Source organism: Oncorhynchus gorbuscha, linkage group LG01 (genome assembly GCF_021184085.1).
Source record: "Oncorhynchus gorbuscha isolate QuinsamMale2020 ecotype Even-year linkage group LG01, OgorEven_v1.0, whole genome shotgun sequence".
Classification (NCBI taxonomy): domain Eukaryota; kingdom Metazoa; phylum Chordata; class Actinopteri; order Salmoniformes; family Salmonidae; genus Oncorhynchus; species Oncorhynchus gorbuscha.
The window spans coordinates 117,506,164-117,519,316 of record NC_060173.1 but is presented as its reverse complement, the minus strand read 5'-3'; the positions used below and the strand labels follow the sequence as shown (position 1 = coordinate 117,519,316).

General features: G+C 53.2%; 1 protein-coding gene across 3 annotated transcripts in view; it reads right to left on the bottom strand.

Annotated features, from left to right (window-relative positions):
* si:ch211-67e16.11 overlaps positions 1-12,875 on the bottom strand; it is a 31,284-nt gene extending 18,409 nt beyond the window's left edge. For 2 of the 3 annotated variants that reach the window (XM_046346785.1, XM_046346862.1), the window contains exons 1-3: positions 12,128-12,875; positions 2,084-2,317; positions 1,634-1,804 (exon numbers count right to left, since the gene is read on the bottom strand). In XM_046346785.1, the coding sequence (XP_046202741.1) occupies positions 1,634-1,804; positions 2,084-2,317; positions 12,128-12,638 (916 nt within the window). In that variant the 5' untranslated portion in view covers positions 12,639-12,875. Of the gene's footprint in view, positions 1-1,633; positions 1,805-2,083; positions 2,318-5,567; positions 5,730-12,127 lie in introns of those variants that run through there. The other variant, XM_046346947.1, reaches the window with a different exon arrangement.
* Positions 12,876-13,153: the final 278 nt, after the last annotated feature.

Below are 13,153 nucleotides of genomic sequence, written 5' to 3'. Positions count from 1 at the left end.
AAGAGGAGGTGTTGTCTGTAAAGAGGAGGTGTTGTCTGTAAAGAGGAGGTGTTGTCTGTAAAGAGGAGGTGTTGCTCTGTAAAGAGGTGTTGGTCTGTAAAGAGGAGGTGTTGGTCTGTAAAGAGGTGTTATCTGTAAAGAGGAGGTGTTGTCTTTAAAGAGGAGGTGTTGTCTGTGAAATGGAGGTGTTGTCTGTGAAGTGGAGGTGTTGTCTGTGAAGAGGAGGTGTTGTTTGTAAATAGGAGGTGTTGTCTGTAAAGAGGGGGTGTTGTCTGTAAAGAGGAGGTGTTGTCTATACAGAGGAGTTGTTGTCTGTAAAGAGGAGGTGTTGTCTGTAAAGAGGAGGTGTTGTCTGTAAAGAGGAGGTGTTGTCTGTAAAGAGGAGGTGTTGCTCTGTAAAGAGGTGTTGGTCTGTAAAGAGGAGGTGTTGGTCTGTAAAGAGGAGGTGTTGGTCTGTAAAGAGGAGGTGGTGGTCTGTAAAGAGGAGGTGGTGGTCTGTAAAGAGGAGGTGTTGTCTGTAAAGAGGAGGTGTTGTCTGTAAAGAGGAGGTGTTGTCTGTAAAGAGGAGGTGTTGTCTGTGAAGAGGAGGTGTTGTTTGTAAATAGGTGTTGTCTGTAAAGAGGTGTTGTCTGTAAAGAGGGGGTGTTGTCTGTAAAGAGGTGGTGTTGTCTGTAAAGAGGAGGTGTTGTCTGTAAAGAGGAGGTGTTGTCTGTAAAGAGGAGGTGTTGGTCTGTAAAGAGGTGTTATCTGTAAAGAGGAGGTGTTGTCTTTAAAGAGGAGGTGTTGTCTGTGAAGTGGAGGTGTTGTCTGTGAAGTGGAGGTGTTGTTTGTAAATAGGAGGTGTTGTCTGTAAAGAGGTGTTGTCTGTAAAGAGGGGGTGTTGTCTGTAAAGAGGAGGTGTTGTCTATACAGAGGAGTTGTTGTCTGTAAAGAGGAGGTGTTGTCTGTAAAGAGGAGGTGTTGTCTGTAAAGAGGAGGTGTTGTCTGTAAAGAGGAGGTGTTGGTCTGTAAAGAGGAGGTGTTGGTCTGTAAAGAGGAGGTGTTGGTCTGTAAAGAGGAGGTGTTGGTCTGTAAAGAGGAGGTGGTGGTCTGTAAAGAGGAGGTGGTGGTCTGTAAAGAGGAGGTGTTGGTCTGTAAAGAGAAGGTTTTGGTCTGTAAAGAGGAGGTATTGGTCTGTAAAGACGAGGTGGTGGTGTAGGTCTGTAAAGAGGAGGTTTAGGTCTGTAAAGAGGAGGTGTTGGTCTGTAAAGAGGAGGTGTTGGTCTGTAAAGAGGAGGTGTTGGTCTGTAAAGAGGAGGTGGTGGTGTAGGTCTGTAAAGGGGAGGTGTAGGTCTGTAAAGAGGAGGTGGTGGTCTGTAAAGAGGAGGTGGTGGTCTGTAAAGAGGAGGTGGTGGTCTGTAAAGAGGAGTTGTAGGTCTGTAAAGAGGAGATGGTGGTCTGTAAAGAGGAGATGGTGGTCTGTAAAGAGGAGGTGGTGGTCTGTAAAGAGGAGGTGTTGGTCTGTAAAGAGGAGGTGGTGGTGTAGGTCTGTAAAGAGGAGGTGGTCTGTAAAGAGGAGGTGTTGTTTTGTGTTGTAACCTACCTGAGAGCAATATAAAATGATCACAGGTCTGAGCTGCCAGGTGTAGCCTACCTGAGAGCAGTATAGCGTGGTCACAGGTCTGGTAGAGACGACAGGACAGGTGTGTAGCCAGGGGCTGCTGGTGGCATCGCCTGGTGTTCTTGTTGAGCTCACAGCTGGACACTGGCATGTTGGGGCTGGTGAGGGGCAGAGGCTGGGGGCACTGGGCAAAGTCTGGGTGGTCTGTAAACTCACACAATATCATCACGTCACATGGTGTAGAGGTAGAGACTGCAGTTGACGTAGTCACCCTCTTGGTGCCTTAGTGGTGTATGGATCAGACAGATTTCTCTGCAGAGCTGCAGTTACATCAGGCTAACAGCACTACAGCATTGTGTCTCCATGTTGGCTAATATTGTGTACTCCTAGCCTGGTCCCCAGATCTGCTTGTGCTGTCTTGTCAACACGAAAGACCGGACAACCAGGCTACTTGTAAGCCTGGTTGGTTGGTCACCAACTCACCCACGCATCGTAGCCTCTGCGTCCGGTTGTTGTCCCTGACCCCGACCACCATGGGAAGGAAATGTATCTCACAGAGAGCCCCGCTGCTCTCCATCCTCCCCGGGCTGCTCCTGGGCCTCGACACGGTAGCCCTGCGGGCGCGCCCGCTCCCCGCCAGCCTCTCGCTGCCGCTCTGACGACGCTTCAGCTGGTTCTGACAGCGACTCTTTAGGGCCAGGGTCAGACACTCCTCTCCTGGAGACACAACAACAACAACAACAACACAGGTCAGGTCAGGTGAGACACAACACAACACATATCAAAACACAACACAACACACTCCCATGTCTACAGCCCCCCATGTCCACAGCCCAGGGCCCCCATGTCCACAGCCCCCCATGTCCCCAGCCCACCATGTCTACAGCCCCCATGTCTACAGCCCCCCATGTCCACAGCCCCCATGTCCACAGCCCAGGAACCCCATGTCCACAGCCCCCATGTCCACAGCCCAGGAACCCCATGTCCACAGCCCCCATGTCCACAGCCCCCATGTCCACAGCCCCCATGTCCCCAGCCCACCATGTCTACAGCCCCCATGTCTACAGCCCCCATGTCACAGCCCCCCATGTCCACAGCCCAGGAACCCCATGTCCACAGCCCAGGAACCCCATGTCCACAGCCCCCATTTCCACAGCCCAGGAACCCCATGTCCACAGCCCCCATGTCCACAGACCAGGAACCCCATGTCCACAGCCCCCATGTCCACAGCCCAGGAACCCCATGTCCACAGCCCCCATGTCCACAGCCCCCATGTCCACAGCCCAGGAACCCCATGTCCACAGCCCCCATGTCCACAGCCCAGGAACCCCATGTCCACAGCCCCCATGTCCACAGCCCAGGAACCCCATGTCCACAGCCCCCCATGTCCACAGCCCAGGAACCCCATGTCCACAGCCCCCATGTCCACAGCCCCCCATGTCCACAGCCCAGGAACCCCATGTCCACAGCCCCCATGTCCACAGCCCAGGAACCCCATGTCCACAGCCCCCATGTCCACAGCCCAGGAACCCCATGTCCACAGCCCCCATGTCCACAGCCCCCATGTCCACAGCCCACGAACCCCATGTCCACAGCCCCCATGTCCACAGCCCCCATGTCCACAGCCCACGAACCCCATGTCCACAGCCCCCATGTCCACAGCCCAGGAACCCCATGTCCACAGCCCCCATGTCCACAGCCCACGAACCCCATGTCCATAGCCCCCCATGTCCACAGCCCCCATGTCCACAGCCCAGGAACCCCATGTCCACAGCCCCCATGTCCACAGCCCCCATGTCCACAGCCCCCATGTCCCCAGCCCACCATGTCTACAGCCCCCATGTCTACAGCCCCCATGTCACAGCCCCCATGTCCACAGCCCAGGAACCCCATGTCCACAGCCCAGGAACCCCATGTCCACAGCCCCCATTTCCACAGCCCAGGAACCCCATGTCCACAGCCCCCATGTCCACAGACCAGGAACCCCATGTCCACAGCCCCCATGTCCACAGCCCAGGAACCCCATGTCCACAGCCCCCATGTCCACAGCCCCCATGTCCACAGCCCAGGAACCCCATGTCCACAGCCCCCATGTCCACAGCCCAGGAACCCCATGTCCACAGCCCCCCATGTCCACAGCCCAGGAACCCCATGTCCACAGCCCCCATGTCCACAGCCCAGGAACCCCATGTCCACAGCCCCCATGTCCACAGCCCCCATGTCCACAGCCCAGGAACCCCATGTCCACAGCCCCCATGTCCACAGCCCAGGAACCCCATGTCCACAGCCCCCCATGTCCACAGCCCAGGAACCCCATGTCCACAGCCCCCATGTCCACAGCCCCCATGTCCACAGCCCACGAACCCCATGTCCACAGCCCCCCATGTCCACAGCCCCCATGTCCACAGCCCACGAACCCCATGTCCACAGCCCCCATGTCCACAGCCCAGGAACCCCATGTCCACAGCCCCCATGTCCACAGCCCACGAACCCCATGTCCACAGCCCCTCCATGTCCACAGCCCCCATGTCCACAGCCCAGGAACCACAAGTCCACAGCCCCTCATGTCCACAGCCCAGCCCACCATGTTCACAGCCCAGGGCCCCCATTTCCACAGCCCAGGGCCCCCATTTCCACAGCCCAGGGCCCCCATTTCCACAGCCCAGGGCGCCCATTTCCACAGCCCAGGGCGCCCATTTCCACAGCCCAGGAACCCCATTTCCACAGCCCCCATGTCTACAGCTCCCCATGTCTACAGCCCCCATGTCCACAGCCCCTCATGTTCACAGACCAGCCCCCCATGTCTACAGCCCCCATTTCCACAGCCCCCATGTCTACAGCCCAGGAACCCCAAGTCCACAGCCCCTCATGTCCACAGCCCAGCCCACCATGTTCACAGCCCAGGGCCCCCATTTCCACAGCCCAGGGCCCCCATTTCCACAGCCCCCATGTCCACAGCCCCCATGTCCACAGCCCCCCATGTCTACAGCCCCCCACAGCCCATCATGTTCACAGCCCAGGAACCCCATGTCCACAGCCCCCCATGTCCACAGCCCCCATGTCCACAGCCCAGCAACCCCATGTCCACAGCCCCCATGTCCACAGCCCAGGAACCCCAAGTCCACAGCCCCCATGTCCACAGCCCAACCCACCATGTTCACAGCCCAGGGCCCCCATTTCCACAGCCCAGGGCGCCCATTTCCACAGCCCAGGAACCCCATTTCCACAGCCCCCATGTCTACAGCTCCCCATGTCCACAGCCCCCATGTCCACAGCCCCCCATGTCTACAGCCCCCCATGTCCACAGCCCGTCATGTTCACAGCCCAGTCACCTATGTCTACAGCCCCCATGTCCACAGCCCCCATGTCTACAGCCCCCCATGTCCACAGCCCCCCATGTCCACAGCCCCCATGTCTACAGCCCCCATGTCCACAGCCCCTCATGTTCACAGACCAGCCCCCATGTCTACAGCCCCCCATGTCCATAGCCCCCCATGTCTACAGCCCCCATTTCCACAGCCTCCCATGTCTACAGCCCCCATGTCTACAGCCCCCATGTCCACAGCCCCTCATGTTCACAGACCAGCCCCCATGTCTATGTCCAGCCCCCATTTCCACAGCCCCTCATGTCTACAGCCCCTCATGACCACAGCCCCCATGTCTACAGCCCCTCATGTCTACAGCTTCTCATGACCACAGCCCCCATGTCCACAGCCCCCCATGTCCACAGCCCAGGGCCCCCATGTCCACAGCCCCCATGTCCACAGCCCCCATGTCCACAGCCCCCAGGTCTACAGCCCCCATGTCCACGGCCCCCCATGACCACAGCCCCCAGGTCTACAGCCCCTCATGACCACAGCCCCCCATGTCTACAGCCCAGGGCCCCCATGTTTTCACTCACGAGACTCCCAGTTAGATAGCAACTGTTCATTTTGTTCCATAAAGATTATTTTTATAGTCGAAATACCTCCGTTTCTTGTCCATGTTTTGTTGAGAAATCCACTGGAAATTGCGGTCACGACAACGCCGAAAACTATCCAAATTAGATCCATAATATCGACAGAAACATGGCAAACGTTTTTTATAATCAATCCTCAAGGTGTTTTTCAAATATCTATTTGATAATCTATCAACCGGGACAATTGGCTTTCCAGTAGGAGCGGGAGGAACAATGGCCGCCTTTGTCTATTACGCACAAATCACTCTGAGAGCCACCACCTGACCACTGACACAATGTTGTCGTTCACGCTCATTTTTCAAAATAAAAGCCTGAAACTATGTCTAGTGGCACATTGGGGAAGCCATAGAAAAAGGAATCGGGTTGATATCCCTTTCAATGTTCAATAGGGATGCATAGAAAGACAGGGGTTTCAAAATAAGAGTCACTTCCTGATTGGATTTTTCTGATGCTTTCGCCTGCAATATCAGTTCTGTTATACTCACAGACAATAATTTTACAGTTTTGGAAACTTTAGAGTGTTTTCTATCCCAAGATGTCAATTATATGCATATTCTAGCATCTGGTCCTGAGAAACAGCCCATATACTTTGGGAACGTAATTTTTCAAAAAATGAAAATAATGCCCCCTACCCTTAAGAGGTTTTAACTGTGGTGACTAACCCATTTCCTGTTGTTAACTGTGGTGACTAACCCATTTCCTGTTGTTAACTGTGGTGACTAACCCATTTCCTGTTGTTAACGGTGGTGACTAACCCATTTCCTGTTGTTAACTGTGGTGACTAACCCATTTCCTGTTGTTAACTGTGGTGACTAACCCATTTCCTGTTGTTAACTGTGGTGACTAACCCATTTCCTGTTGTTAACTGTGGTGACTAACCCATTTCCTGCCGTTGGTCTCTCTCTGTCCACTGTCATGTACTAGACTGGAGTGTGAGGGGCAGGGCTGTCATGTACTAGACTGTAGTGTGAGGGGCAGGGCAGGGCAGGGCAGGGCTGTACTAGACCGTAGTGTGAGGGGCAGGGCTGTACTAGACTGTAGTGTGAGGGGCAGGGCAGGGCTGTCATGTACTAGACTGTAGTGTGAGGGGCAGGGCAGGGCTGTCATGTACTAGACTGGAGTGTGAGGGGCAGGGCAGGGCTGTACTAGACTGTAGTGTGAGGGGCAGGGCTGTACTAGACTGTAGTGTGAGGGGCAGGGCTGTACTAGACTGTAGTGTGAGGGGCAGGGCTGTACTAGACTGTAGTGTGAGGGGCAGGGCTGTACTAGACTGTAGTGTGAGGGGCAGGGCTGTACTAGACTGTAGTGTGAGGGGCAGGGCAGGGCTGTCATGTACTAGACTGTAGTGTGAGGGGCAGGGCTGTCATGTACTAGACTGGAGTGTGAGGGGCAGGGCTGTACTAGACTGTAGTGTGAGGGGCAGGGCTGGGCTGTACTAGACTGTAGTGTGAGGGACAGGGTAGGGCTGTCATGTACTAGACTGTAGTGTGAGGGGCAGGGCTGTCATGTACTAGACTGGAGTGTGAGGGGCAGGGCTGTACTAGACTGGAGTGTGAGGGGCAGGGCAGGGCTGTCATGTACTAGACTGGAGTGTGAGGGGCAGGGCTGTACTAGACTGTAGTGTGAGGGGCAGGGCTGTACTAGACTGTAGTGTGAGGGGCAGGGCTGTACTAGACTGTAGTGTGAGGGGCAGGGCTGTACTAGACTGTAGTGTGAGGGGCGGGGATGTCATGTACTAGACTGTAGTGTGAGGGGCGGGGCAGGGCTGTACTAGACTGTAGTGTGAGGGGCAGGGCAGGGCTGTACTAGACTATAGTGTGAGGGGCAGGGCTGGGCTGTACTAGACTGGAGTGTGAGGGGCAGGGCAGGGCAGGGCTGTACTAGACTGTAGTGTGAGGGGCAGGGCAGGGCTGTACTAGACTGTAGTGTGAGGGGCAGGGCAGGGCTGTACTAGACTGTAGTGTGAGGGGCAGGGCAGGGCTGTACTAGACTGTAGTGTGAGGGGCAGGGCAGGGCTGTACTAGACTGTAGTGTGAGGGGCAGGGCAGGGCTGTACTAGACTGTAGTGTGAGGGGCAGGGCTGGGCTGTCATGTACTAGACTGTAGTGTGAGGGGCGGGGATGTCATGTACTAGACTGTAGTGTGAGGGGCAGGGCAGGGCTGTACTAGACTGTAGTGTGAGGGGCAGGGCAGGGCTGTACTAGACTGTAGTGTGAGGGGCAGGGCTGGGCTGTACTAGACTGGAGTGTGAGGGGCAGGGCAGGGCTGTACTAGACTGTAGTGTGAGGGGCAGGGCAGGGCTGTACTAGACTGTAGTGTGAGGGGCAGGGCAGGGCTGTACTAGACTGTAGTGTGAGGGGCAGGGCAGGGCTGTACTAGACTGTAGTGTGAGGGGCAGGGCTGGGCTGTACTAGACTGGAGTGTGAGGGGCAGGGCAGGGCTGTACTAGACTGTAGTGTGAGGGGCAGGGCAGGGCTGTCATGTACTAGACTGGAGTGTGAGGGGCAGGGCAGGGCTGTACTAGACTGTAGTGTGAGGGGCAGGGCAGGGCTGTACTAGACTGTAGTGTGAGGGGCAGGGCAGGGCTGTACTAGACTGTAGTGTGAGGGGCAGGGCAGGGCTGTACTAGACTGTAGTGTGAGGGGCAGGGCAGGGCAGGGCTGTACTAGACTGTAGTGTGAGGGGCAGAGCAGGGCTGTACTAGACTGTAGTGTGAGGGGCCGAGCAGGGCAGGGCTGTACTAGACTGTAGTGTGAGGGGCCGAGCAGGGCAGGGCTGTACTAGACTGTAGTGTGAGGGGCAGGGCAGGGCTGTACTAGACTGTAGTGTGAGGGGCAGGGCAGGGCTGTACTAGACTGTAGTGTGAGGGGCAGGGCTGGGCTGTAATGTACTAGACTGTAGTGTGAGGGGCGGGGATGTCATGTACTAGACTGGAGTGTGAGGGGCAGGGCTGGGCTGTCATGTACTAGACTGGAGTGTGAGGGGCAGGGCAGGGCTGTACTAGACTGTAGTGTGAGGGGCAGGGCTGTACTAGACTGTAGTGTGAGGGGCAGGGCTGTACTAGACTGTAGTGTGAGGGGCAGGGCAGGGCTGTCATGTACTAGACTGTAGTGTGAGGGGCAGGGCAGGGCTGTACTAGACTGTAGTGTGAGGGGCAGGGCAGGGCTGTACTAGACTGTAGTGTGAGGGGCAGGGCTGTGCTGTCATGTACTAGACTGTAGTGTGAGGGGCAGGGCAGGGCTGTCATGTACTAGACTGTAGTGTGAGGGGCAGGGCAGGGCTGTCATGTACTAGACTGTAGTGTGAGGGGCAGGGCTGGGCTGTACTAGACTGTAGTGTGAGGGGCAGGGCTAGGCTGTCATGTACTAGACTGTAGTGTGAGGGGCAGGGCAGGGCTGTACTAGACTGTAGTGTGAGGGGCAGGGCAGGGCTGTACTAGACTGTAGTGTGAGGGGCAGGGCAGGGCAGGGCTGTACTAGACTGTAGTGTGAGGGGCAGGGCTAGGCTGTCATGTACTAGACTGTAGTGTGAGGGGCGGGGATGTCATGTACTAGACTGTAGTGTGAGGGGCAGGGCAGGGCTGTCATGTACTAGACTGTAGTGTGAGGGGCTGGGCTGTCATGTACTAGACTGTAGTGTGAGGGGCAGGGCAGGGCTGTCATGTACTAGACTGTAGTGTGAGGGGCAGGGCTGTCATGTACTAGACTGTAGTGTGAGGGGCAGGGCTGTACTAGACTGTAGTGTGAGGGGCAGGGCAGGGCTGTACTAGACTGGAGTGTGAGGGGCAGGGCAGGGCTGTACTAGACTATAGTGTGAGGGGCAGGGCAGGGCTGTACTAGACTGTAGTGTGAGGGGCAGGGCTGGGCTGTAATGTACTAGACTGTAGTGTGAGGGGCAGGGCTGTCATGTACTAGACTGTAGTGTGAGGGGCAGGGCTGGGCTGTCATGTACTAGACTGGAGTGTGAGGGGCAGGGCTGTCATGTACTAGACTGTAGTGTGAGGGGCAGGGCAGGGCTGTCATGTACTAGACTGTAGTGTGAGGGGCAGGGCAGGGCAGGGCAGGGCTGTCATGTACTAGACTGTAGTGTGAGGGGCAGGGCTGTCATGTACTAGACTGTAGTGTGAGGGGCAGGGCAGGGCTGTCATGTACTAGACTGTAGTGTGAGGGGCTGGGCAGGGCTGTCATGTACTAGACTGGAGTGTGAGGGGCAGGGCAGGGCTGTCATGTACTAGACTGGAGTGTGAGGGGCAGGGCTGGGCTGTCATGTACTAGACTGGAGTGTGAGCGGCAGGGCTGGGCTGTCATGTACTAGACTGGAGTGTGAGGGGCAGGGCTGGGCTGTCATGTACTAGACTGGAGTGTGAGGGGCAGGGCAGGGCTGAGAAGTTAAAAGGGTCAGTAGAGAGACACAGTTGAGAGTTGTGGAACTCCTACCTCCTGTCCCAGTGCAGCAGGGTGGAGAGGCTGAAATGTCTGGGTAGAGGGTGGTGGGTGGTGCTAAGGACAGCATCCACTCAAGATGAATAATGGAGAGATGTTATTGTGAAAACATGACTGGTGACTGTGGCTGGGTCCAGCCATGCATCTGGGTCCTCTACTACCCCAGCAGGGTGTCTACCACCTGGCATCGCCTGAGAGCTCTCTTCTCTCAAGTTGCTTACTGCTTACAAAACTCTCTCTCTCTCTCTCTCTCTCTCTCTCTCTACTCTCTCTCTCTCTCTCTCTCTCTCTCTCTCTCTCTCTCTCTCACACTCTCACAGGCGCACACACACACACACACACACACGGTACACTCACGGTACACACGGTACACACGGTACACACACACACACACACACGGTACACACACACACACACACACACACACACACACACACACACACACACACACACACACACACACACACACACACACACACACACACACACACACACACACACACACACACACACACACGGTACACTCACGGTACACACGGTACACACGGTACACACACACACACACACACACACACACACACACACACACACACACACACACACACACACACACACACACACACACACACACACACACACACACACACACACACACGGTACACACACACACACGGTACACACACGGTACACACACGGTACACACACACACACACACACACACACACACACACACACACACACACACACACACACACACACACACACACACACACACACACACACACACACACACACACACACACACACACGGTATAGACATGGTACACACACACACACACTGTCCTGTTGCGATTCTCTCACAGTGCTCTCAACCCTTCCGCTTACTGTCTCTGCAGTGTGTAGGAGAAGAATCTGATGATTTCCCCTTACAGCCTCATTAGAATACCAAAAGGTCTCCTTCTTATAGGAGTTAAGCTGTGTAACTTCTAACCATATTTGTTTTTAAAGAGAAGAGAGGTGTCCCGTACTTACAGCCTGAACAAGTGGTTTGATTAATGGTTGAAACAACTGTCCGAGTCATATTTTAAAATATTCTATAACAAACCAATCTGGAATATCATTACCTAATAAAACTCCTTTAAGGAAATTCTCAACCGGCTGGTAGAGCATACTATCACAATGGATTTAGAGGTGGATATGAAATAAATATTTACTTGGTCATACGCCCCCCTCCCCCGCCCCCCGGCCCCCCTCCTGCATCAATTAACATCATTTGAGTCCTTTTTTGGGTGGACTCATATTTCAGGAATATGAAAATAGCTCAAAAGCAAACACTTTGGGCTGTTATGATATGTCAGTAAAACAAACAAAAAATGCTGTCGGGTGAATATGACAACGTGCAATATATATAGTGGTTTAACCACATTTCATGACTCACGGGATCAATTAATCAATATTCCGACTTGAAGTCACCTATAATATAATGCCTATAATAGTCATAGAACAAGGGACATTGCACTATACATCAGCTGAAAACGCATTCATTTAAATGGAATTGAATATTCATGTTCGGACATACAAAAGTACGATTATTTGTACCAATACCTACCCACCTATATAAGTAATTGAAGCAGACCTGAAAATATGTTTGAGATGAGTAAAAAATGCTAGGCCGATACAAATTGCCTATCGACTAAGGCAGTGCTGATATGAGCATGTTGTGAATTCTTAACTGTGTGGTAGAGCTCTGTTATTTCCTAAATAAACATCAAGTTTAAACATTTTTTTTTAGGGGGGGGGGTTCTTATTTGCATTGTTAGTAATACGATTTATAAAAATGTTTTTCAAGAAGGGACAATTAAAGGGTTTAAGACTACATTTGACCTTACATTTAGGCTACTTCATCTTTAAACGGGATAGCTTTTCAAGCCTTTATTGTAGAATAAAATTAAGACATTTACCCTCCGACCGGGTAGACACTGGTTGAATCAACGTTGTTTCCACCCACGGAGGAATAGACATTGAATTGATGTCTGTGCCCAGTGGGAAGAAATAAGTTATAAATTGAGATATCATATTAAAAGTGTATTTTTCAAAGTTATACATTTTATATTAATTTGTTCTTACCTAAATACATTCCATCCATATGTGCACATTTCTTCTTGGTCGTGTTTAGGTCCACATAAAAGAGAACTACAGGATGTCCGAAACTCTCTCCGGGACTGGGATCCAACACCAATACGGCATCATGCGCAGTCGATCCCGGGAAGAAATCGTGATGTCTTCTACTGTCCTCCAGTACCGAACTCATACCGTAACCGCCCTGCTTCGGCGGTAGCATCCCAGAAGAATAGGAATCTGGGAGAATGGCGAGTACTTTCTCGGAGTTTGGCTCGGAAACGTACACGGCCACCCCGCTGAGCTGAAGATGGGACAGACGCTTACATTCGCCCTCAGACAGAGATACTCTGCGGCACAGGTTTAACTTCAGGTACTGAAACCCGGTCTTCACCCACCGGTCCAAGCGGCCAAACTTCACCTGGGAGCCACGGGAGTCACCCAGGAATAGAACCAAGATCAAAAGAGACACGCGCATCCACTTGAGCCTCATGGTTTTGTTGGAAAAAAGATTTGCCATTACGCGCGTGCCTATTGATTTATTCCACTTATTATTATATATATATATATCTTTTTATAAACTCTCTCAATTATAGGCTACCACTTTCCAAAACTTTAATGTAATGTTTATTTTGGAATATTAACTCTCTGTAGACGCTTCCTCGACGGCTCCCAACTGTCTTATCAAATGTGAGAGATGCAGCTCTCTACATTAAATGGGGACATCAAAAGGCTCAGAGCGGCGGCCTGATGGAGAGTACTGTGCAACAGTAACTCCATCCCACAGGCTCTGACACGCTGGTAAACAAAAGGGGAGAGTGGGAGTTAGAGGGGGGGCTCTTAAGGAACCCGGTGCAGCATGAGGATGGGGATAAGAGGCTACCTGGCTGTCAACGGCAGGAAGAGCGCATCATAGACGCACGGCGCGTCCACTTTTGTTCCAAAGAATGCTGAGCAGGAGTCAATACTGGAAAGGGTGATTCACATAAAAAATATAGTCCTATTGATTATGAAATAAACCAATATGCTTTTACA